This window comes from Pholcus phalangioides, unplaced genomic scaffold, assembly GCF_987345545.1.
Source record: "Pholcus phalangioides strain wild (caught in Gottingen) unplaced genomic scaffold, Ppha-v1.0 ptg000009l_1, whole genome shotgun sequence".
In the NCBI taxonomy this organism is placed as follows: Eukaryota; Metazoa; Arthropoda; class Arachnida; order Araneae; family Pholcidae; genus Pholcus; species Pholcus phalangioides.
The window spans coordinates 52,949,801-52,976,416 of record NW_028301602.1 but is presented as its reverse complement, the minus strand read 5'-3'; the positions used below and the strand labels follow the sequence as shown (position 1 = coordinate 52,976,416).

The 26,616-nt window shown below is 37.5% G+C and overlaps 1 protein-coding gene across 2 annotated transcripts in view; it reads left to right on the top strand.

The window, feature by feature from the left end:
- Window positions 1-13,894: 13,894 nt before the first annotated feature.
- LOC149083290 (large ribosomal subunit protein mL53-like) overlaps window positions 13,895-26,616 on the top strand; it is a 48,248-nt gene continuing 35,526 nt past the window's right edge. Inside the window, exon 1 of one of the 2 annotated variants that reach the window (XM_089236534.1) lies at window positions 13,895-14,195. In XM_089236534.1, coding sequence (XP_089092660.1) covers window positions 14,080-14,195 — 116 coding nt within the window. In that variant the 5' untranslated portion in view covers window positions 13,895-14,079. The remainder of the gene's footprint in view (window positions 14,196-26,616) is intronic. The other variant, XM_089236535.1, reaches the window with a different exon arrangement.

Sequence of the window (26,616 nt, the reverse complement as noted above, 5' to 3'; positions counted from 1 at the left end):
ACTTCCATATAAATATGAATAAATTATTTTTGGTAATTGATTTGTCGTTATTTCTTAAGTGAGGAAAATGTTAGCCTTTTTTTTACGTAGTTTGAATTTGTGCCTTAATTATGTTCAAGTTACAATGTAAATTTTGAAAGTAACGAATTACTAGATTGTGATTATCATGTAAATACAGTATATATTTTAAAAAAATCCAGATTTAACTACCAATCCTGCTAGTAAAAAGAGGGATGGAAATGTTGATGAATAATGACGTTGAATCTATCAATATATGTCAAGTTTTTTTTAATTTTTAGTCTTGGCTATGAGTTTACCCTTTAGTTAAACATGATTCAAAGGCAATGCATTTTACACATTAAAAAAAAAAAAAAATTGTCCATACACTAATGCTTGTATTGACTGTCAGATTTGAAACTTTGTTTACAGATTTTTTATTTTTAACAATCTTTCAGCTTAAAGGACGTCCTTTCAACTTATATTTAATAATATAATGAACTGTTTTGAACTGAATCTAACTTTTTATGTAAGCTAATCAAAAAACTAGTACACATGTTGGAACAGTTTTTTGTTGAAAAGAAAACTGTTGGGTTTAGCATTTTATACATTGAGAGGGGGCACATCTTGTGTGTAGGAAGGATTGCATGCAACTATCATACAAGTTTCAACAAATATAATTACAAAAAATCAGTCTCAGATATTAACTTATTTGGCTAATAGGAAATATAGCTATTAATGTTCAGTAATTTAATATTCAATGTGCATCACAACAATTACTATTAGCATAAAAAAATTTTTTGGAAATCAAATTCACTGAATTTTGTACTTTTTCATTTTAATATGTGTATCTAAAAATGTGATTTCAGATACAAAACAATCATAATTTAAAAAATATTCAGATAAAAATTACTTTTTGAAAAATTTCCAAATTTATTAGTATTTTTTAAAATATAAATTTTACACAATTGCGACCGTCCGTTTTCCCTTCATTTCATTCACGATTAATAAAATTTGTATGTGCTGATACATTTTTTTTTTCTTCAAAGCAATGAAAAGCGCATATAAGCTGATTGTACGTGCGATATATAATTTATCTAATCTGAGAATATTAGCAATTTCGTAGCGAAATGAAAAACCATCATTATAGATATAGCGGAAGTAGGAAAGAAAACCGTAGCTGGAATGAAATGGAATTTCCATTAAAAAGGGGATGATAAAACCATATTTTGCTTATCGAAAAAAAATTGTTGAAAAACGTAAACACAAGAATCCTACCGTTGAGTTTTCTACTTCATTAGAAGATCAAAAACCCTTCATCCAATCAGCGTCGGATCTACTCTCGCCAAGCTAATGTACGCCAAATACTCGCCAACTGAACCGAGTTTCACTTGATACGCACTCGAGACTCACTGATGAATGCCAAATTCGTTCTAAAACTGAAACGGGTTTCAACTGATCCGCGTTTCAGGACAAGCACCTCCATACTTGTCCGACTCTTTTCTAGTGTCGGATTTGATTGGATAGCTAGTATCACGTGATCAATGACGTCTGATTAAAGATTCCCTCTCTAGTTTTGGCTGTTCTTCGTAGTTATGGCGGTTTTTTCCACATTTTTCGCCGTTGCTATTACAAAATTATGATTGGAACTTAGAAATCAAAAAAGGAAGGGAAAAAATCTGATCGCAAATTAGATGTTGAGTGTTTATAAATTTTTTCTCCTCTCGTATTCAATACTATAGGAGTCGTCTTTAAGCAATATTTCACTAATATTATAGCAGGGGTTTTCTTAAAAAAAACCAATATAGTAGCATATAGGGTATATACTATACGTACCTGAATACTCTTTGAACTCCAAATCTTGGCAGTTTCCAATATTTCCAAAATCATGACTATCCTTCAAATGATCTCTGAGTTGGCACACGGTCCGGAATTTCTCCTTGCAATCGTCTTCTTTGCATTGAACAGTGAGTTTCTTCACTTCGTGGATTTCCCTCTTATGTTTGTTTAGACCACTCTGGGAAGCAAAACTTTTCTCGCAATATTGGCAAACAAACTTATTCCCTGCATTATCATTTGTCGTTTTTAATCCATGAACCCGGGACTTGTGACCACTCAAGTAACGCTTAAAATAAAATTCCGCGCCGCAAATTGAGCATTTGTAATCCATTTTTTTTTCAAGACCTGATATCAACAAGGAAAAAAAAATCAACAAATATATGCTCCAAGAAAGGAATTTGGCCCTGAAAAGGGCCTTTTGAAAAATTAAATAAAACAAGGATGAAATTTAAAATTAGACGAAAATGAAAACGGGCGAGAAACTACGAGCGAAGCACATGGAAAATAAGAGAGAAAAGTAACAAGCGCGGGAAAAAGAGAGAGAAAAAAAAAAATAGCGCCAAAGCCATATGCAAAAGGTTACAAGGAAGAAAATCCTGATTTTACGTCAATGATCACGTGGTAGTAACGGTCCAATCAAATCCGACACTAGAACAGAGTCGGACAAGGATTGAGGTGCTTCCGTTTCAGGACCGTGAGTGGTGAATACGGCCGTAACAGTTACGGTTACAGTGAGAAAATATCAAATGGCAACACCAAGTATTTTGTATTGGAATGTGATCTCCATTGTGAAAAACCCTAAATAGCGTTCAAACGGCAACTGTAGCATGAAAATCACCGGCGGTAGATAGGCTAAAAGTGAGGACAACCAATAAGGACTGAGAAGCAGCATAAAATAAAGCATTTTATTGTGTTTCACAAATTTTCCACATGACCTTGTGGAGGACTAACCAGGCTGGGATCTCAGCCGAAGAAACGGTGTGACGAATGAAACGAACATTAATGCTCTGGTGCACGGCAAAGTCCTTTTTACTTTTTCCTTGCCTAGCTCCGGGGATTTTCGTGCTACAGGTGCCATTCCAATGCTATTTAGTGTTTTTCAGTATGGAGATCGCATTCCAATACAAAAAACTTGCCGTTGCCATTTGATATTTTCGAAATTTTCTCACTGTAACCGTAACTGTTAGAGTGACACTGTTGTTTTCCATATCATTCTTGAGCGCATACATCAAAATACCTTATGCCAAAATTTCATTCAGTTTCTGTGAATGGTATAGATAGTTAGGGGGCCCATTTGTCGGGTTTTTTATAATCACCCCGTATATAGCGGTTAATAGTAACCATAGTCAAACGTCTCATGAATGTGAAATTTTGTCATAAAACTGAGAGTGAGGCCCGAATCCCCTTGAGCACAAGTGAAATTTCAAGGCATTTACGCACAACCGAGTCCCCTTGGCCATTTTTCTTTTTTTCTCCCCACCCTTTCTTTCTGTTGTATCCTTCTTAAATTTATAAAAGTAAAATGACATAATCATGATAAAAACGACTGCTTTCACATCAAATTTCAAAAATATCAGATTTTTTTGGTGGGAATACAGTCAACCCCATTATGTACAGGGTGTCCACATAAAAAGTTAACATTTTTATTTTAATAACTATGTAACCCCTGGCAACATGAATCAAATATCTGAGTACTACACATTATTCGGGTATTTTTTCCAACTGGAAGTATGACTCTAACGGCCGTATTCACCGTCCAGGTTCAGAACGCGATCCAGGTTCTAAACCGCGTTTCACCTCAAAATTGGTATTCACCGCCCCTGAATTGAGATCCACGGACCAGTTTTTCGAGCCTGAAACTGAACCTCCGATATCGGCGATCCAGCAGGGTGAATCGAGTTTCAGCGCATGCGCAGTGAACATTATCGTCAAACATCGACATAGTAATGGCGGTCGCGCTGAATTGTTTTTACGATGACCCGGAATGAAATAGGGAATTTAGAATAATTTATTAATTATAAGGTGATGAGTGACCGCGTTTAGGTATTAAATATATGTTAAGTAATTATCCCCGATCAATGAAAGCTTTCAACTACTACTTGAAGCCATCAACAAGTGACGAAAAAAGGTGAGTAATGATACTTTTTTATGATTTCCTTCAAATCTGAACTTCATTCGCTAACAAAATGATCATTATCGGTAACCAAAAAGCCGCTTGAATGCAGCTTGTCATCCAACGAAACATCAGATTTTCACCGTATCGAAATTGAAGTCAACAAATTGATAATTTTCTTATTTTAAAATCTCATTTTATTCAAGTAGTACGTCAGCATCGAGGGGAGGGAGGGGGTTTCGGATTTGCTGACTTTTGATGACAGGGGGGGGGGGAGGGTTTGAAAGTTGCTTACGTCATCAACCACCCGTTTTTGAAGATATGAAATATTCTAAGCTGCTGACGCAATTTTGCTGACACGGGAGGGAGAGGGATCAGTGTTTTGCTGACAAGGGGGGGGGGTCAAAAATGGCTGAAAATCTCCTTACGTATTACTTGAATGGCCCCTTATTTATATTTTCCGATGGGCTTGAAATCCTGATAATGAATCATTATTATGTTCACATGAACAGTTTTGTCACTGCGTTACGCAATGACAAAATTCGTATATACCATGTGACTCGAAATGTTACGCCGTCCGCCAATAGCAGTTTTTTTTTTCCTTGTAGCATTTGCCGCGAATTCACAATGGCACTAACAATTTTAAAAGGGAATTAATATTAATTTAATACTCTAGAATACTTTAAGAAATTCATTTTTAAAAATATTGTTGGTGCTGCTACCTACTTTCAAAATCAGAAGTGCCTTATGTGGTGATGACGAAGCTCAGGTATAAAAAACTAAATTCTTCATTCAGCTTTGCTCCTTATAAACAAAGCTTATAAACTGACCTGAAAGATCAAAATTCCAGTTCAGTAATTTTTTGAAGACCCAAAGAGACATCCAAAATAAAGGTCCTCCACACAAGCAAACGACAGGTAAGATCTTAAAAAGTGAATTTTTCCACACTACACTTTATAGCAATGTGCTGCCATCTAATGTCAAATTTAAAAGTGACTCGTGGTGAAGATGAAGTTCAAAGTGAAAAAAAACTATATTCTTTATTCCGCTCAGTTCCTTATAAACAAAGCTCGTGAACTGAACTGGAAATTTAAACTATAAGTTCGGTTATTTTATTTGAGCATAAAGAGACGTTCAAAACAAAGAGCCTCTTAATCAGCAGACGACAGGGAAGTAGTCGGTTTGTGTTCGGTTCCCTACAAGGTAAGCTCACAAACAGAACTGGAAGTATGAACTGCCAGTTCAGTAATTTTTTTAGGACACAAGGAGACGCTTAAAGCAAGTGACCTGGAGAGAAGCAGGTGACATTACTGGTCGGACTTATTACTGGAGGGAGTATCCAGCCACCGCGATTGCAGCGACATAAAATGCAAGGAAATCACGTGACTCTGTGAAAACAAAGTTCCCGCCTGGCAATTTGCCCATAGAAATGTACAGTTCGGTCTATAAATATTGGGCTTTAGAGATTTAAAAAAAGGATAGAAGAACTCATCTAAAGATGAAAAAAGATTAAATTATTTCTTTCATAATTTCTTCAATTTTCCTTCATTATTTTTTGAATATTCTTTCATTAATTCTGGAATTATTTCCTTTATTAATTATTTCTTTCATTACTTCTGAAATAATTGCTTTCATCAATTCTGGATTTATTTCTTTTATTAATGCTGGAATTATTTCTGTCGTTGATTCTGGAATTATCTTTCATTAATTTTATTATCTCTTTCACTAATTTTGGAATTGTCACTTTTATCAATGCTGTAATTATCTCTTACATTATTTCTAGAATATTTTCTTCCATTATTTCTAGAATATTTTCTTATATTATTTCTAGAATATTTTCTTCCATTAATGCTGAAATTATCTTTTTTTAATGCTGAAATTATCTTTTTTTAATGCTGAAATTATCTTTTTTTAATGTTGAAATTATCTTTTTTTAATGCTGAAATTATCTTTTTTTAATGCTAAAATTGTAACTTTCATTAATTTTGGAATTATCTCGTCCATGCTGAAATTATTTTTTCATTTATTGTTTTAAACTCCTATTTATGCCATAAGAAAAAAACGGGGGGGGGGGGGAAGTGTCGTGTTTGTTTTCACCGAGTCACGTGATATTCCGACGAAAGATATTGGGGAACACAGTTCTCAGCACTGCCAAGGTGGAGACCGCTGACGTCCTACTCTCTCCAGAGGCTTGATTTATATACGGTTGGTGCTGCCATTTAATCTCGAAATTTCAGGCAACTCATGAGATGATGAAAGAGAGATAGAGAGTTTGTCATTTTTGGCATGAAATTTTTTTATGAGACGAAAATTTCGTAAACAAAATTCGTACATTTGCAATAATCGATTTTATGTAGAAAAAATAATTATTTCTTTCCACAAAAGCATACGGACAATATGGATGATCGAACAAATAAGTGAAAATACGGATTACGTGGTCTTCAAATAGGGTTACCAGATTCAAAACTGAAAAAAGAGGACGCCTGGTCGAAACCTTAGGCAGTGCCGTCTTTACGCATGCTTCCCCCACCCCGGGCCGTGCCCGAAGGTCATCTAAGAGAAGAGGTGCCTCAGAAAAACGAGACGTAGTTGAATTTTTCGAGAATTTTCCAATTAGGGCCTCCAAAAAATCCCTTGGCTCGGGGGGGGGGGGGGCTATGATGCTATTACGACGATCCTGCCTGTCAGCCCTACTCTTGTGGAAGTCATGGAATTCCAGTAATTCATTCCTTTACTTCTATTAATTTACATTAATTACACAAAAATAGCAATAAAAAAATCGAAAAATGATCAAAGTTATCGAATTGCAACGTATATTTGATAAAGAGATGATGAAGCGCTTTAAAAGTATGACAAAACTTTGTTCAATATGATTCGAGCCACGATGTCAGCAGCTGGACCACGCGCTAATTATTATTAATAATTTTTGAATTTTGTAAAATTAATTTAAATGTCATTGTCTCTCAATGGATCGTTTGTGATTACGATCCAGACTATCAACGCGTTCCTGAAATAATGAAAAAAATTAGTGTAATAAAATGCGTTCTCTCTGGAAAAAAATTCCCCTCCAAGATTTACGTTCGTAACTCGGAAAGTTTGTAAGTCGGGGAGCAACTACATAAATTTCTTTTTGCATTGGGCAGCAAAATTCTTCCGAGCCCGGATCTGTCTCCGATTTTGAGAATTTAAATATCTCGGGGAATAATGCAGTTAAAATCATGTGATTTGTTTGTTGGGCTCAGAAGAGAAGGAGCAACAACTGTCTGATTGGAAATTAGAGGGGGTGGGGATCGAGCAAAAATTTACATTTTTTATTTTGTGTACACTGTATTTTGATCCTCAAAACTCGTACCCGGTGATTTTTGGTCATATTTTGAGAATTTTTAAAATTAGAACCATACCACTACGACGAACGGTTGATGGATAAAGGCTGTACCAACACTCCAAGGAGAAACTATTGAATGTTATAATGGCCGCAACTAGTGGAGGGGGCGGGGGAGCAGTCGAGTCTGGTGTCCCAGACGCATTACAAAAGGGGGCGCACATTCAACCTATCCTTCAGCATTACGGGGGGTGGGGTGCCTAAATGAGTGGTTGCCCCGGCTAACCAAGTATCCAGTTGCGGCCCTGCCAGTAGGTATCTTATTTCTGACGATTCACCGTTATATATATTGGGTATTTTTTCTTTTTAGATACAGTGTCAAGTTTGTAATTTACACCTGGTAGCATTTCTTTTACTTCTATGGATCAAACTACACAGTTGATCCACTAATGACCCACAAAAATCAACGTGCGTCTACAGCCTGCGGTAGACCCAAAACCAGCAACCAATGAAAAAGCAGCATTTTATGACGTCAGTAAATAGGGAGTGGAGAAGGTTTTTTCCTCTCATCTTCACTAGAGCTTGATCGTAGGATATGATCTTGGTTATTTGGCACGATTGTTGATTGACGCCAACATACTTGGCGACGTTTAATGGTAGATATGCTTAATTTTACAGGTGTTTTATAACCGCAATTAGTACAGTGGTTAGAGCGTAAGGCCAGCGTTACACTATAAAAGTTTGATAAATTTTTTTTTATAAAACTTGGCAAAGATCTTTATAAATTTTGTATTCAATTTTTTTTTAAAATTCATTTTATAAAGGAAATGGACCACATTACACTATATAAAAGATTTATATGAAATTGTTTTTGTAAAAGTTTTCGTCCGTTTGTCAATCTTCGTTAGGCTGGTATTACACTATAAAACTTTGATAAAAATTCTTTCATAAAACTTGAAAAATGTAACCAATAAACACATCTGTTACATTCGAGCGAACTTAACTGATCCGCCTATTGGTTGCATTTTTGAAGTTTTATAAACGGACTTTTATCAAACTTTTATAGTGTAATCCCGGCCTTAGTCTTGTGCTGTTGCTGGTAGTAGTTATGGATGAAGAAATTTTTTACCAAGTCAAAGTCCGTTTTAAATGAATCAGTTGATCATCACGAACTTATTAGTTCCTGATGATGATTAGTTTATGAATAATTCATTAACTATAAACAAATAATGAATTAACAAACGAAATAACCACCATGATGAGTTTTGGATGCTATTTAAGTAATTGATGCTCATAATTAATTTACTATCACCAGTTAAAGCCCGTTTTAATTAATTTAACATCATTAACTCAATCGTTCCCCCAACCAATATTTAATTCAATATTTATATTTCAATATTTAAATTGCAAAGGTGATTAATAAACTAAAAAAGTAAGGGTTTTAACGCAGATTTCGCATGAATAGTGAGTATGAAATGACTTATAAAATTTATTTTTTTGTTTCATAGATTTTTTTTTAATGATAAAAAAATCTATGTTTATAATTTTTTTGAAGGAAAACTCATTTGTTCTTGATGTATTATATCCTCGTAACAGAAATTTCATGTTAAGTTTACGTAACAGAATGCACTTCTTTCAAATGTTCTCTGTAATCACAAAATGTTCTAAACTTTGCACACAGAACAGTTCTCTTCAAAGCAAGAAATGGAACCTTCACATAAAATTTTGTGGACATTTCTCACGTGTTTCCTTAATAGGGGGGGGGGGATTTACTTTCGAAATCCTTTTTTAAAGACGCCACAAATTTCTCCCGCCAAAATGACATACAAGTCCTTTATATATTCTAGAAACCTTGATACAAGTCGCCAAGCAGGACAAGTCACCGCTAAGCGAGGAAGGGAGGGGGATCTCCCTTTTTGGTGACGTCAAAAGATGCTTTTTGGTTGGTTGCTGGTTTTGGGTCTACCGCAGGCTGCAGACGCACGTCAAAAATCATGTCCTTATTCTGTAGAACTAAGTTTGCTGCATGGGGCCCATCTGGTCATTTCTCTCAACCAAGTGACAATTAGATCTGGTTCCGATTTTCAAGAGTAAATATGCAAATAGGTAGGAATTTTTAGCAAGGTAGTAGTGACTCTTTCAGAAAAGTCGCTTTGTATGTGGGCGTATGATAATGTTAAGACAGCCCTGGGAATTTTACCCCCCTCACTTTATGAAAATTGTGGAAAGCTAATCGAAAAACTTGGCAATAATGTGAAGTCTAGTTCGCAAAATTATTAGATTCTCATCTTTCCTGCCATCCAATACGTGATAATGATCTTCAACTATACAATCAAGTGTTCTTACAATTTTAGTATCTTCTATCGGATGGTGGATGTTGAAAAAAAATCGCGCATTAAAAAAAAATACCATATATCTTTTTGTGGTGCCCCTTTTGTACTGATGCCCTAAGCACGTGCTTATTTTGCTTAATGGTTAATCCGGCCCTGTGACTGCGCACATGATTTCTCTGGAATGAATGTTTCAAACAAATATTTAAAAAATTTTCACATGTATTTTAGTTCATTTTTTTAAGTTCATAGTATGGCTACATAAACCTATATTCTTGATACATTATTGAAAACGATGTGAAAGGTTGAACTTTTCAATTGCGATTCATTTCTCTGTGGCTACTCCCTCATTATATAATACTTTTATCCGCATGAAGAGAATAAAATTAATAAAACTGCTTGCTACCACTTTTTGCGATTTTTATCAATACAAGAGAATGCGTATTTTGGAAGCTACAACTGACATTTTCTCAACGAAACCATAATAGAGAGATTTAAATGGCTTTTTTCTCAGCCAGAGATATCAAGGAAACAGTTATTTTCCGGATATTATGCTGAGATGAGCTCGGAAAGAAAAGTCATCACGTCTCCGCCGGGACTCGAACCTAGGCCCTCTTGCATACCGGGCAAGCATGCTACCATCTACACCACTGGAGACACATGAATCTGCCTTCCTAATTTCACGCACTGTGTCGTGAGGCGCTGAAGTAGAGGCATTAGTAGCCTCTCTTTGGCTGAGAAAAAAGCCATTTAAATCTCTCTAAACTGTCCCACCCGGGGGCCATTTCCTGAAGTTAAGAGAGGCTACTAATGCCTCTACTTCAGCGCCTCACGACACAGTGCGTGAAATTAGGAAGGCAGATTCATGTGTCTCCAGTGGTGTAGATGGTAGCATGCTTGCCCGGTATGCAAGAGGGCCTGGGTTCGAGTCCCGGCGGAGACGTGATGACTTTTCTTTCCGAGCTCATCTCAGCATAATATCCGGAAAATAACTGTTTCCTTGAAACCATAATAATTTACACAAAAATAAACTAATTTGAAATAATACAAATTTCATCCAGTACATTAACTTGATGACATTGTGCCGCCTTCAAGCGTAGAATTTACATTGATTGAAAATAATTTATTCAATTTTTTTTTACTGTATTCTATTACGTTTATTTTGCTCTTTCGTTATTTTCATAAATTAAAAATTAATCAAATTAAATTCAAACATATTTATATACTTCAGACAAATTTTGAATAACTATCTCCTAATGGAAAAACGGGCGGGTGGGGGGTAGAAAATTTTTCATGTTCGCAAGAGGGAGCCATAGGAATGAGAAATGGTTGAAAGGGGGCCATGGATAAAAAAAGGTTGAGAACCACTGGTGTAATCCTTAGAATTTGGCCCCATTCATACCAGACCAGAATTTGAACGTTTTCGTCGGTTCCTAGCCTTTACAGGCTGTCTTCCGACCTACAAATTGCCTGGGATTGGCATATGAAGAAAAAGACAAGTTGTGCTTGCGTGATAGTGGTGTAGTGAGTGTATGTGTAGAGAGAAATATAGATTTTAATGTCAACCTAAGTGGGTACTTTACAGATCTTTGAATTCAGAGCACTCATCACGAGAAATATTTACTATATTCCAGTGATGGTAACCTTGTCAAGCAAAATTTCCCTTTTGACTAAATTTTTCCCACACATTCCGAAAATTGTCTTGCCATCTATCGGTGGAATTATGCAGTCAAGTATTTTATACTAGAAAAGCATTTGTTTTGCATTTATATTTTTTTTCAACGAAAATTCTTTTGTTTGATGAACTCACAAAATTTCCCACAAACGCCAAGAAATTTCCTATGTGGACCAATTTTTCCCACGAATATGGGAAATTTCCCACGAGTTACCATGACTACTATATTCTGAAGAAACATTTGTCATTAAGGGGGTAAAAAGAGTAGCTGCTGTTGTGTTACCCAAAAACCCCCACGGATTATGTGACATAATTGAGAGATGCTAATCAGAGATTTATGTTTACAAAGCATGAGTAATTTTTTTTAAAAAATATTGTTCATTCATTAAATAGTACAATAATTATGCACTTTTTATAGTTGCACTGTCTGTGACTATCCCTCAGTAGTCAACCCTCTTATATGGGTTATTACTAAATTGCACAGACCTTGTAATACTTTTTACGTATTCGTTCATAACTATACAAGCAAGACTCAAGACTAATGCCGTTAGCATAATAATTATCAAAAACTGAGTGTAATTTCCAAAAATAAAATTATAATAATTGCAATATACAACTTTGACCACAATCCACAAATGTCCACAAAATAAAAATAAGTGTTGTCATAAGTTTGCGAAAAGGAATAAATGAGAATATATGCGAATATATGAGTTTAACATGAGTATACATATGGGAATAAATGCGATTACAATTTAAATAAATACGGGTTACCGTATTTCACCAGAGTACTGAGATGGTAAATATATAACACAGGTTGTTGTTGTTTTTTTTTTTTTTTTTTTTTTAAGTTCAAAGCTAGTTCATTATCCAGGTGACATCTAACGTATCCACAGGTCTGGGATGCGTTGTGGGAACTCCATGGCTCATTCATATTCTATATATTTTTACCTCTGTTATAGCATACCTTGCTTAAAAATACACTGTGGATATAATAAACCAAAAGAATGGTTTAACCAAGAAAATAACCCGGATACAGTCGAATCCCGTTTTAAGGGGTTATTCTTATTCCCCAATGCTAGGTAACCTATAATTCCTTTAAAACGAAATTTCGTTTTAACGGAGTGATTCCTCCGGTCTCTTGGCGTTCGTTATAACGGGATTCGACTGTATGACATACTGCAAAAAAACCCTAGAAAAATAGTCAAAAAACAAACACTTTTGTACATTTATTTGGGTGATATTTTGACCGTTTTCCCACAAAAAAGACCTAAATTTTTTTAAAATAATTTAACACATTGGCAGAATACATAGAAAGATATATACTGATAAGAAATGTAACAGAATACATTGCCAGTTACAGTTCTGATCAACAGATGGCAATAAATAACTTTTTAACTTTAACGTCATCTTTCGAAGAAAAATGTAACTATTTCAGCAATAAAATTTTTGACAATTAATAAAATCCTGTCTTTCTGTGTAAAACTGTATCGTCTAATGCTTTTCGAATTATTGAATTTTTACTTGTTTTTATTACTTTGTGGTCTTTTTATTGGTGACGATGATGGCAGAACAATTGTTGCAAATCAAGTCGGTCACTTGAAAAGCTATGCTAATGCTATGCTGCTGTTGGTGTGACGTATATATCAAATTCATAAACATCAGTGGAGGGTTTTTTTTTCTAAATTTTTAAATTGCACACTGCTGTCAACATCAAAGGGGAAAAACCGTTAGCATAAAACTAAAAAAAATCATTAACATTTGCAAAAATGTCTGCATGTTATTCTATATATCTCGTTTTCTAGCAAATTTCCCAAACTTTTCAAGAATCAATCAAAAACTCTATTTATACTATATTATATTTCAATTGCTGCATAAGCTTATTTTGCCCCCGACTATATCGATATAATGCATATATGTTATTGCTACGTAAGCTAATTTCTTTTCCTCGCTTATAACATATACGTCGGTTGTTACATACACTTCTCGAATCACCTAGGGCATAGTTTTCCAAACTTTTTGTTCCATCGCCCCCTTCTTCAGAATTTTTTTCTCTCTCATCGCCCCCTTACTCAACCGAACCCACAGGATCTTATGTTGAACCTGTAGCTTTTATCGCCCCCCTGGACCATTAAATCGCCCACCGGGGGCGATATTGCCCACTTTGGGAAACACTGACCTAGGGGCTATGTTTAAGAGGCTCCTCGATGGTTACAACCGAACTCGACTGTGTTTACATCGAAACACAATGTCCGAGGGGAAAGAAGTGATGTTTGGGGTTCCTCCTTTTAAGCACGCACACACGTACTGAGCAAAAATATTACGATTTTCCACTTCAAAAAGTGCAAATTGCCAAAATTTCGTGAAAAAGTTGTAAAAAATAAAATTTTAGCATTTATTCGTCAAAATTGGCAAAGTTCGCATTTATCGCGGTCACTTCGTAAATACGAAATTTCCGTATCCCTCTAATTATGTTATATTATTATTTTCATAACTAATTTTTGTAGCGCCAACTGAAAACAGCTTAGCGAGTTAGCGAAATTCGATTTCGCCAAAAGCTCCGCCCCTCGTGACGTCTTGGTATCTTTCGTGCTCGTATAACCAATCACCTGCATGCTAACGCTTCCTGTGTTACCAAGAGAGTGTGGATTGTAGGCGTTTGTATGTGTAAAGGGGCCTTAAGAGTCGGTTCTTTTTTCAAGAATCGTCGCTCACTCACTCTTTGAAGAGAGCCGCTTTTCTACACGGTTCATGAGCGGATCGCCCATCTCTATAGTCTAGTCTCTTGCTTCAGTTGTTGTTTGTTATGTCGTCTGTTAGCGGTCGTGTGCTTCATGAGGAGTTGAGAAAGTTGCATTTGAGACCAGTGAAACGATTAATTTTCCAGTTTAATCCTTTCTATCAGGGAGTCTCATCTATTAGGTAAAGTTAAAAAATAAGTTTGTTCTAGTTGTATGTTTGGGTGCCAGAAAACGCTCTTACCATTGATTGTAATATATTTTATGTTAAACGCATTCAATTAAACGATACTTTTTGTGCTATCCCCCCCCCCCCCCCCAGAATTCTTCAAAGCAGGAAATTTATGAAATAGAAGTTAGGAACAGTTATTCTTACCTTTCAAGTATGGAGCCTTGGAGGGACTTCGGGTGGGGGGGGGGGTGTCTATCATGTGATTAGTTAGCAAAGTGGTTCAAACTTTCTACCACGAAAAACGTATTTAAATTTGGAGAAATTTTTTCACATGTTTGTTTCGTTTTTGGTCTTAACACAAGAAGAGACGGGACAGACTACGTTATACCCAATAGGGCCGCTGGCGGTCATTTTGACTGATGCTTCTTTTTGTGCAATATACACTGGTGAAATAAATTAAGAGAATTTGCATATTTTATCGAATTTCATGAAAAAAACTGAACTGAATGTAAAACAACTGCTTCTAGACAAAAATGTGAATCTCGTACATCAAATACGTAAGCGTACACGTGTGTGTAGGCGGAGCCAGTAGAGAAACAGGCTTTATAACCTCGCGTAAGTTAAGACGCATTTCGTTCGGTAGCACACCTCGGCGAATTTCTTGATGTTATTTTGCAGCAATCGGTTAATTTCAAATTGTAACAGTAAAAATGAGTAACTACCAACGTTTAGATGATGGAATGAGGTGGCGAATTGTGGGGAGGCTAGAAGCAGGCCAAATCTCAAGTCCAGATTTGTAGAGAGTTCAATTTAATGCCCAGCGTCGTGTGTAACTTATGGAAACAGTTCTATGATACCGGATCCATCGAGAGAAAGCCTGAGCAAGGTCGTCCAAGAGCCACGACGGCCAGAGAAGATCGCCATTTGTCGATTATAGCGAGGCGTAACAGGAGTGCTACAGCTTCTCGGCTCTCTTGTGACTTGTATGCAGCCATGGGAACACGTGTATCAAGGGCGACTGTTTCCAAAAGACTTCATGAGAGAGGGTTGTTTGCAAGAAGACCCTCTGTTTGCGTCCCGCTCACTTCTACGGACAGGAGAATCCGTTTATCATGGTGCAGAGAGCATAGAGATTGGAGTATGAATCAATGGGTGACTGTTCTCTTCACTGATGAGTCCCGGTTCAGCCTAAGCACCGATTCTCGCCGTACATTCTTATGGAGAGAACCAGGACTACCTACCCTCCAACGTCCGCGAAATCGACTATTATGACGGAGGAGGTTTAATGGTCTGGGCAGGCATCATGTTGGATGGCCGCATACCTCTCCATGTCTTTGAAAGAGGCACTGTGACTGGTGTGAGGTATAGGGATGAGGTCTTAGAGCCCTATGTTCGCCTTTTCAGGGGTGCAGTTGGCCCTGAGTTCATTTTAATGGACGATAACGTGAGGCCACATAGAGCTCTTCTGCTTGACGATTTTCTAGAGAGTGAGGATATTCACGGAATGGATTGGCCAGCCAGATCTCAAAATCTTAACCCTATAGAGAATGTCTGGGACGCTCTGGGGAGGGCAATTGAAACTCGCAACCCCCCCTCCAGGAACCATCCAGGGAATGAAAACAGCGTTGCTGTATGAGTGGGACCAATTGCCACAGGAAATGATAAACTGTCTTATTTCAAGTATGAAATCACGCTACGAGACCTGTATATCTGTAAGAGGGGACCATATCCCCTATTAACCCATATATTAACCAACAGCAACTGCTGCTTCATACCTTCCGACTCCAACTAGTGTTACGCACGATCATGCGTGTGTATTATAATTATTGAATGGTTATTTGTTTTGTATTGTATCAATGTATGTACATATCAAATTTCATTAAAATCGGTACAGTAGTTCAAAGATAATCGACCAAATCTGCAAATTCTCTCAATTTCTTACACCAGTGTATTTAATCACACTAAATTTTTGCAATAAAAAATAACAAGCATTATCCCACATGGTAAATTTGTTCATTTTGAAGAAATTTGCGTTTGCTTAAGCATACAAGGTGAAAAGGTGTCCCTAAAATGACTTTCCAAATGTAAATATGGAAAATTCGAGGGCTTCAGCGAACCAGATTTATCATGAAAAAAACATAAACATTGCATTTACAGCACATCATACATTGCTCCATTTTTGTGATTTACACACTTTTATATGTAGTATATCAGTCTTTTTTTTTTTGTTCACTTCATTTCGTTCCTCGCATACGTTATGGATATACTATTATGTCACTGTAAATTTCAGAGATGCCACTGGACTCTAATTTACCTGGATCCCTCTCAAAAAAAAATTATGCCCCCCTCCCTCATAATTCACTGGTATCTCTGAATTTTCTTCCAGCATGCCCCAGTTCTTTGATCACCTGCTTATATTTCTTCGTTGAGACAGCGGTGGGTCATGTTCTGGGTAAGAGAAAAAGGTATCTATGAATCAAGTAATTCATTTATAAAAACATGTTCTATCCAAAGGTTCATTTACTTTCATTATCTATTAGTAGGAGAAACTTGCAAAGAAGCTCATTAGAACTGAGAATTTAACGTATGGAATTCCACACATGTAATAAATCTAAAACAAATATATAGCTGATCCCGCTTATAACGTTTCTCCCATTTAGAATGTTTTTCCACTTAGTCCAACTTATTTTCATGGTCCTAACAATAAGTAATTCTATTTATAATTTTTTTTTATGACTGTTTTTGAAAAACGTTATAAGCAGGATCCACTTTAATTAACAGGTGAAGGCACACATTTATATATTTACTAGTAATCAATGTATAAATTCCCTTCTGATTGATTTTACATTTCGTTAAAAATATCTTAGCATTTTCAATATCTTCTGATCAAATTTAAAGCAAATTAGATTCTCCCTCTCCTCAGACACTTTTCTCATTCCCTATTCATACTTTGGTTTTCCTGGTGAAATGATTTTATTTTCCTTCCCTGAGATGTTCCACCATTCTGATCTGTCGCCATTTAACTGCCACATATTTTAACACCTGAATATGGGAGCTATGTCAGATTTGTGTTGCAGAAACTTAACAGTGTGCTTATGTGTGTGTGCCCAGCATTTGGCGTGTTTTGTGTTCAGTAGGTTCAGTTGTGGTATCTAGCACCACCACTAGATACTTTCTTACGGGGCAAACTCACATTTTTGTACACCCATGTTATGTAGAAGAAGCAGTTATATAGGGTGAATTTGGTGCCCCCCCTCCCTCTCTAGTCCAGAGCAGCCCAGGACACTAGGCCCACCTGCCCCTCCAAGTTGCGGCCCTGCATCTATTGTCTAAACTGGTAATGCGTGCATTTGAAGTTCAATGTATGCATATTTGTGCTGTAGGTCTGTGTGATCGGTGTGGCAACCAGAAGTTTTTTTTCAAAGGAATAGCCAACTCAAAATTTGAACTCTTTAGAAAATCACATTTTTAGTCGATTACCATTTTACGCAAGTTCCAAACACAGAATTTCACCAAAAGCCACATTTGGGAGGTTATAAGGGGGCCTCTTTCCCCCACCCTCTCCCAAAAGATCAAAAATTGAAAATATTTTTGTAGAGAAATAAAATATTGGAATAAAATAATTTCTTTTATACTATGTGTTCATTTAAAATTATTTACGAGTATTAGTTACATATATATATACCCAGACTTTCCGTGAAGAATTAGATTCTTGTGCCCTTCCAAAAGCCGATTCTGCTTACACACCCGTGATTTTCGTGATGCAAAACGGTGACTACCGCATAGCCGCTAGATGACAAAACACTGGATATTCAAGGTCGAGTTTTTACAGATTCGATTTTTTTTCCATGATATCGGGAATATTTTACAATTTGAATGGCCGTTCCAATCCATAAAAAAAAAAAAAAAAGCGTGCATTCGCAATATTGTAGGAACCAGACAAATTTACGCTGTATAAACACGGTCTTTGAATGCCGGCCCATAGCTGCGAAAGTACCATAATTTCTCGTATATAACCAGAAGGGAGAAAATCTGCAGGATAATAAAAATCCAAAATTTGAAACTTCTGTTCATGGCCCCTCATTCACGGAAGCAACCAGAGATATCCCTCATTTTATTCTTCAACAACACGTGTGTATACAGTAGTGTACAAAGTATTAAAACCAGTTTTTCAAGGTCGCGCGCTCATGTTGCACGGTAAAAAGAAAAAAAAAGAAAGGGGAAAAAGTTGCGCAGGTTTTTCTCTCTACTTTTTTCTTCTTAGCACTAGAAAAGAACTCGTCCCGTGAGCAAAATTTTTACGCATCCTTTTCCGAAATTGTGGGTATTTGATGCTTTATAACGTATCAATGGCGTCTCTGAATTTGCAGTATCAAGGAAAAAGCTATACTATCATACTACATATTAACTTATGAAGAATATACAATTAAAAAAAAAAAAAAAATTTGTCTTTCTATTTTGTCAGTATCATCTGAAACAGACTAGTCTCTTCCAGAATCACTACTTTCTCTTTCGGGTAGATATGGCAAAAAAATCATGATTTCCATTGCAAAGTTTGCATGGTAAGTTTCCTCAGCCTCAGATTTATTGTCCAAAATATCATTCAACACTGATAAAATTAGATTAATTTGTTCTAATACATCCTTTTTCTAAGAGCCATTTCTACACACTGAATGAACCTCTGTTTCCTAGAAAGCTTTCAAAGCAGATGGTGGCAGTGCCGTCTTAAAGCATAGGCCCACCCGGGCACCTCCAGATAAGATAGGCCTCACAAAAAAAAGATATGGGGAAAATTTTTGAGAATTTGTCTTTTAGGGCCTCAGAAAAATCACTTGGCCCGAGGGCCCATGATGCTCTTGAGATGGCCCTGGATGGTGGTATGAAGAGTTAAGAAACAAGAACTAAGCTTGCCAGGTGAACGATAAAAAAGTTTCTTCAACTTTGATAACATAATAAGCTCAATAAGATAAAGGGTTTTGATTGTGAATACATACTGTCCCTGTCAATAGACTCTAGATTGCCCAGTAACATGATGCAACGAATAGTATTATTTTATTTATTTTTTGTTATTGATATGTTACTTGTGAATATGAATATATGTGTGCCATCAGGGAATGATAGGGAATAAACCTAAAAGTAAAAATATACATCAATCAGCAAAAATATACACCACAAGGAGAAAACATATACAACGACTGCTCTTGGACGTAAAAAAAATGTATGTAAAAAAACCCTTCTATGTAAAAAAAACCTTCAACCGAACAAAACCTTCAATGTCTTCAAATTTTTGTTCACGAAGATAAGTACAGAAATAATGAAAAGTCATAAAAAATGGAGTGTTTACATCAAATACTGCCGATACTATAGCGTTTTCAAAATCAAAAACTGTCAAAATGACTACTCTATCCCAGTGCCGTCTTAAGGCATGGCCTTCAAGAGAAGAGGGGCCTCTCACAAATGAGATCTGGTTGAAATTTCTGAGGATTTGCCTAAAAGGGCCTCAGAAAAGTCACTTGGCCTGGAGGCTCATGATGCACTTAAGACAGCCCTGCTCTGGCCATTCTAGTGTTAAACTCTGGTTATTTGCGTGCAAAATCGGGTCCACACCCGCCATGCTATGTGATTCTAAGCTGTGCCAAACCAGTTATGGAGGTGTAACTATTTAAAATTGACCATTAAAATCGGGGTTGTCAAATTTGCTCCCCAGGTAGATACTAATTTTTCCCACGGGCTGGGTCTTTTAGCCTAAAACATCCGGATTTTTTGGGGGAATATTGTTTGCTTTCGAAGAAAATGTGTTCTCTCACAGCTCTTTCAGGCAGAGCTGTCTCAACGCATGGGTCCACCTGGGCACGGCTCGGGGGCCTCGAGAAGAGGAGCCTCACAAAAATGAGATCCGATTGAAATTTTCTAGGATTTACCAGGTAGGGCCTCCAAAAAAACCTCTTGGCCCAGGGACCCATAATACTTTTACGACTGCCCTGCTTTCAGGTTAAAATTTTAGTTTGAGGTTAGTTTATGTATTCCAAAAATTACTGCATGGTGTTAAGAATATGTATATTTTGAAATATTTTCAAATGATTTTTTTTTAGTAACAAAAATGTGAAAATAAATAATTTCTTGGTATCACTCATACTTTTTTATAATTTTTCTGACTATTTTGTTTTATGAAAGCATTTAGATATTAGATTCACATATTAAAATGTTACAAGAAGCCGCAAACAGAAAATGTAACCACGGACCTTAGTTTAACAAATATATCTGATATGTAATAAGCATATCCAAAGACACACATATCACAGTTTTTCACACACACAAATTCTTGTATAAATAAATTGAAGCATTTGTGAAGTAAACCAATGTATGTAAACTGAATTTTCATTCAGAAAATATTTTTTACATGTTGGCATTACATTTCTATAAGTTTTATACAGGTACATCAGACTTTCATAACTGAAATATCAAGAGACAAAAATAACATTATCGCATAATGAAAGAAAATAACTTTGTGGGATTCTTGAATTGAACGTTGGTAACGAACACCTTCAAGTTAAACAGAACAAAAAGTATAGTTTTTCTCCAAAAATAAGACAACCAGAAAATAAGCCTTAGCTTGGTTTTTCAAGATGCTCATAGTATAAGCCCAACCCTGAAAATTTGCCTGTTGAAATCGTCAGGCAGATGAAAGTATTCTGTAGGTCTGTTGCTATACATGACCGGTTTTCTTGTATAAAGTGATAATATACAATAATGTTATTGACATTTGTGTTTAATGATAATTCAAACATATTATCATTAAACACACATTCGTTTATTTGACAGCTTACTTCAAGTTGTTAATCCAGTAATTGAACACAATGCACACCCTGAAAATTTACTATAGGCTATGTTCATTGATGACAAAGAACACATTCGAGAGAGATTGGGTATAGAAGAATTCTAAAAGCAAGATAATCCGCCTCTGAATTAAAAACTATTGAACATTTCATGCTAAGCGTAATTGCATTATGACGTGAATTTCGCTCTTCACTTGTTAATACAAGATATACGGAAGACTGGATGTTGTGAAGATATTTATTATTTGAGGCAGAGATGAGTTTTTCCTTCCTTAAAAAAAAAATTAACATCTCAAATAATAAATATCTTCACTATTCTTCCGGATATCTTGTATTAACAAGTGAAGAGCGGCATTCATGTCATATATATAGCTATCTGGTGGCTCGTCGTCCATGAGCTATTGGCTGATCGTTTCACTGTCCATTGCACGGTTCCGTTCGGCACATATATACACTCTAGTGAAGGGAAATCTCTATCTCCTCTGTAGCTTAGTGGCCAGAGCACTCGTCCGGCAATCGAGGGACCCGGGTTCGACTCCCGGTAGAGGCAGAGATGAGTTTTTCCTTCCTTTAAAAAAAAAAATTAACATCTCAAATAATAAATATCTTCACAACATCCAGTCTTCCGTATATCTTGTATTAATTGCATTAGTTTTGCTTAATTGTTATCATTTTCTGTTACATTTTTAATTTTCTCACTTTTCTAAAATGTATTTCTAAAGAATATGGTCATTCCATGTCAAATCACCTAGCCATGACACCCATAGTCTCAGATTTCAATGATTTTTTTTTATATTTTTGTTGCTTTTACCATTCTTATTAACCATGTGAAATATTATTTGTATATCTTTAAAACTTCTAAAGGAAAAAAATGTTGAAATTTATCAAAAAATGATGCAGGTGATTTTTCCGAGGCTCAATTTTTGTGGCATTGTTTGAGAAAATAAATCATAACTTTTTCAATTTTCAATATATTCAAGTGAAATTTTCACCAAAGTGTTCACAAAAACATACAGAATATGAATAAAAATAATTCATACGCTTTTCAGCGGCCCACTGATTAATGACTAAAGACGCGCCGGGTGCAAAATGCGTGTAGAAAAAGAAAAAGTGCAGAGGAGAGACGGAAGAAGAAAACTGTTACGCAAACAGTCTACATGAGCATCAGAATGCCGTCGGTTATCTCTATAGGAACTCCATCTAAAATTTTTTAAGTCTTCATGTATAACATGACAGTAATCTAGAATTGTGAATAATAATAGTATTATGATTATGTGTTAATTAATATTGTTAATAAACGGAAGCTTAGGATATTCTTTGACGTGCGTATCCTTTAGCTTACGTTTGAAATTTACATGCAAAAAAAATTATGTAAACTTTGTTTTTGTGGAATTTTTCATTAAAAAAAATACAATTTTTCTAACATTTTTAGACCAGAGGCACAGCAGTTACCAAAACAACTTTTATTTTAAATTTCTCCTAAATATATGAAGTAAAATACTGGGGAGAAAAATAATGGTTTTTTGACCGTTAATATATTTATTCTGGCTCGCAACTCAAAATTCATCGAAATAAGACTGGATTGCTCCGATTTCAAATCATTCAACTACATACTGAAATGCAACCCATCATTCCAGATTCCAATTATTATTTTTTGTTTATTAATTATTGTTCACCATCCTTCTTGACCATGCAAAATTTCATGTACATATCTCAAACTTTTTGAGAAAAAAAATGTATTCTAACCTCACGAATGATGTCTCTTAGGCTAACCCTGTAAGGTTCAGGAGAAAAGAGGTTGGAAAAAGGCAGAGGAGAAACAGGAGTCGCGAGAGAGGGAAACGAGAACGATTAGAGACATTCGAAAAGAGAGAGTGTAAAAGTCTGTACCGAAGAGACAGGACGGTTTCGAGGAGGTGTTGGATAATAAATTAAATAAAGTGTTGTTTTCTTCTTTTTGGGAGTCTAGAATCCAGTTATTTCGCCCTGGAATCGTAGTGGAGGTACAGCCGAGGACCTACGACCGATAAGAAGAAGAGGGGAACTTTACTGGCGCAGTCGACAGGATGAGGTCGTAGCTTCAACGACTCAAGATTGCGAGCTGAATTCGAAGAAGAGTGTCCTAGCGACGGTGGAACCACCCGGTTCGTATAGAAGGATAGTAGCAGCGTCAAGCACCCACACTGTTTTTCTTTTTTCGTGAAGTCAACCCGACAACCGGTGCTGAGAGGGTCAATCCTGCCCAGGCAAAAAGGAGCAAGTGTTGTACGGCGGTATCGAGACGATAAATAAAGATGGCGTATTTGGCAAAGGGGAACAAGGAGGATCAGGAGACCATGGCCGCCAACTTGGGGGTAGAAGTCCGACCGGAGTTCAACTTAATGCAACTAGTGAGTACCATACAGGAAAGTGAACTGTACAACGAAGCGACGTGCAGAGAGATGTTGAAAACGATCATAGGCAATAGGAAAGAAAGAGAAGAGATGGAGATGGAGGAGAGGCGTAGAGAGAAAGAGATGGAACATGAACTCGAAAGACTGAGGATCGAGACAGGAGTCAGAAGAGAGGAGAGTAATCAAGCTGGGCGCGGCAGAACCCCCAGCCGGGATTTCCAGAACATGATGCAAAAGTTCAGAATGGAAGAAGACATAAGTCGGTAACCTGGTGCTGTTCGAGCGGCAAGCTCGTCGCGCGGCCCTGGCACGGGAAGATTGGTTTAGCTGAGCTCTTGGGACTTCTTCCCTACGAGATGAACCAGTTAATTGCCCACGAGCCGGAAGAGCAAGTACAGGACTATAATCAAGTTAAGGAATTGTTATTGCGGAGATTCAAACTCACCCCAGAGAAGTTCCGACAGATGTTTTCTTCGCGCCACAAGAATCAAGAGGGTACCTGGAGAGATTTCTACCACGAACTGTGTACCTATTTTGATGGATGGACGGCGGCTTTGGGGGTCACGATGTTTGAGCAACTAAGAGATTTAATCATCACCGATCAAATGAAAAAACACGTCCCAGCAGATTTTAAAGAACACTATCTGGACGAATGGAGTGATATGGTGTCACCAAGTGAGCTATCGGAGAAACTAGATAGATTCGATGATGTGAAGAGGACTCTGAAGACACCCTTTCCTAGTGACAGGACGAGAACCCCAAGACCGGTTCATCAAAATCGGAGATGGAAAGCCAGCGGGAACCAGAGACTTCAGGGTGAGTCCTTCCCACCTAAAGCGACGATGGGTTCGAATACCAGAGAGAGCCGCAGTCACTTGTTATGCGTGTGGAGCAGAAGGCCATGTAGCAAGGTTTTGTCCTGCAAGAGTCCAGCAGGAGCCCTTGAGTCGGGCCCAGGCGAACTCTGTCCAGACAGAAGAGGGGGACATGATTGAAGAAACCACAGTCCTAACAGCACATATCACTGTGCCGGCAGCTGGTGTCGGTGCGGACATAGACACACCGCAGACCGTGAGTTTGAAATATGGTCAGAAGACAATGAGAGGCGTGGTCGATTCTGGGACCCAGATCTCAGTCGTTAGATCGGATTTGGTCGAAATCGACGACAGTGAAGGCGAGGGGAGAATAAGGATCAAGTCTGCATTTGGCGAAAGTGAGATAGCCCCTCTGAAAATATGTATGATGAAGATCAGCGACGGCAAACACGGGTACGTGCCGATTTCTTGCACAGTGTCGAGTCGCTTGATAAAGGAAATGTTAATATGTCCGACGGGGTACGACACACTCTTGGGAAATGTACTAGTTCCAAGTCCGATCAATGAGCCAAGCCGTAGGGACGGTGTGTGTACTTCATCCGCCGATAGCAAACAGAAGGCCAACGACGGCAATAACAACGATTTTTGCATACCTAACGAAGAACTTGAAGAGAGGATCATATCCCAAGTCGAGAGCTACTTCACCGACTTCAACATCATGAAGAACAACTTTCTGCTGAAACAAATCCAGAGAAACAAGGAGGGCTACATCAGCCTGAGGTTGGTCTCATCTTTCAGGAAGGTCAAGACCCTGACCAAGGACTGGAGGGTCGTCCAGTACTGTCTCAGGAACTCGAACAAACTCCAAGTCAACGGAGGAGGCACTAAAGTGCGCCGGATTGTGCCTGTACCGACTTTCGAGACCAGATGCGCAAAAATGATCCTGGTCTGCAACATGCCGTTCGAGGAAATGACACCCGAGTCAGTGTCGCAGTTTATATCATAACCCGGAGAAGTCGTAGACGTGGCAGTCGTCAATCGAGGATCTAGGATACCGGATGTCTGTACGAGGCACTGTCTCTGCGTCAACGGGAATATGGTGAAGAAGATGTTCGCCCTTATCAAGTGCAAGACCAATCGGGTCGCGTCCGCATCCGAGGGCAAGGCCTCACAGCTCAAGAAGATGAACTCGAAACGATACGACGATGATCATGCTGTCAAAGGGAGGAGATCGGCACCGAACCGGTTCCCGGCTAGGCAGGAAACGTCCAAGCAATCGAACTGGCGATTGTTTTCGTGTCCATTTGCCAAAGGAATCAACAGAGCTACGAACTGGCAGTCGAAGACCGAGAAAACCAGAAGCCAACCAGCTAAATCTTCAATCGCCAACGGCCAATCAATCAACGGCGTGCCCAGGAATCAGGACAGGGAAAGGCCATCCTTCTCTTATGCCGGTGGTGACCACCACCCCATAAACTCTTGGATGAACAACCGTTATTTGCCATTCAAGGATGGTATGGCCACCAAAGTAGTTGCTGCTGAACGATACAGCGCTCGCCTACCGGATAGCGTCATGCGTTGGCCTGGCGGACCCGGAAGGGGGATATGCAAGGTAATGCCGACGCCCTGTCACGGTAGCCGTGAGAAACCGAGTTACGCTCTTGAAGCATCATCATCATTTAAAAATTATGGATGTGCTTTTCGATGATGGGACGTGTAAGGTTCAGGAGAAAAGAGGTTGGAAAAAGGCAGAGGAGAAACAGGAGTCGCGAGAGAGGGAAACGAGAACGATTAGAGACATTCGAAAAGAGAGTTAGTGTAAAAGTTTGTACCGAAGAGACAGGACGGTTTCGTGGAGGTGTTGGATAATGAATTAAATAAAGTATTGTTTTCTTCCTTTTGGGAGTCTAGAATCCAGTTATTTCGCCCTGGAATCGTAGTGGAGGTACAGCCGAGGACCTACAACCGATAAGAAGAAGAGGGGAACTTTACTCTTATCGGTCGTAGGTCCTCGGCTGTACCTCCACTATGATTCCAGGGCGAAATAACTGGATTCTAGACTCCCAAAAAGAAGAAAACAACACTTTATTTAATTTATTATCCAACACCTCCACGAAACCGTCCTGTCTCTTCGGTACAAACTTTTACAAAATTCATCGAAATAAGACTGGATTGCTCCGATTTCAAATCATTCAACTACATACTGAAATGCAACCCATCATTCCAGATTCCAATTATTATTTTTTGTTTATTAATTATTGTTCACCATCCTTCTTGACCATGCAAAATTTCATGTACATATCTCAAACTTTTTGAGAAAAAAAATGTATTCTAACCTCACGAATGATGTCTCTTAAGCTAACCCCATGCAAGCAATATTATTTGTGAA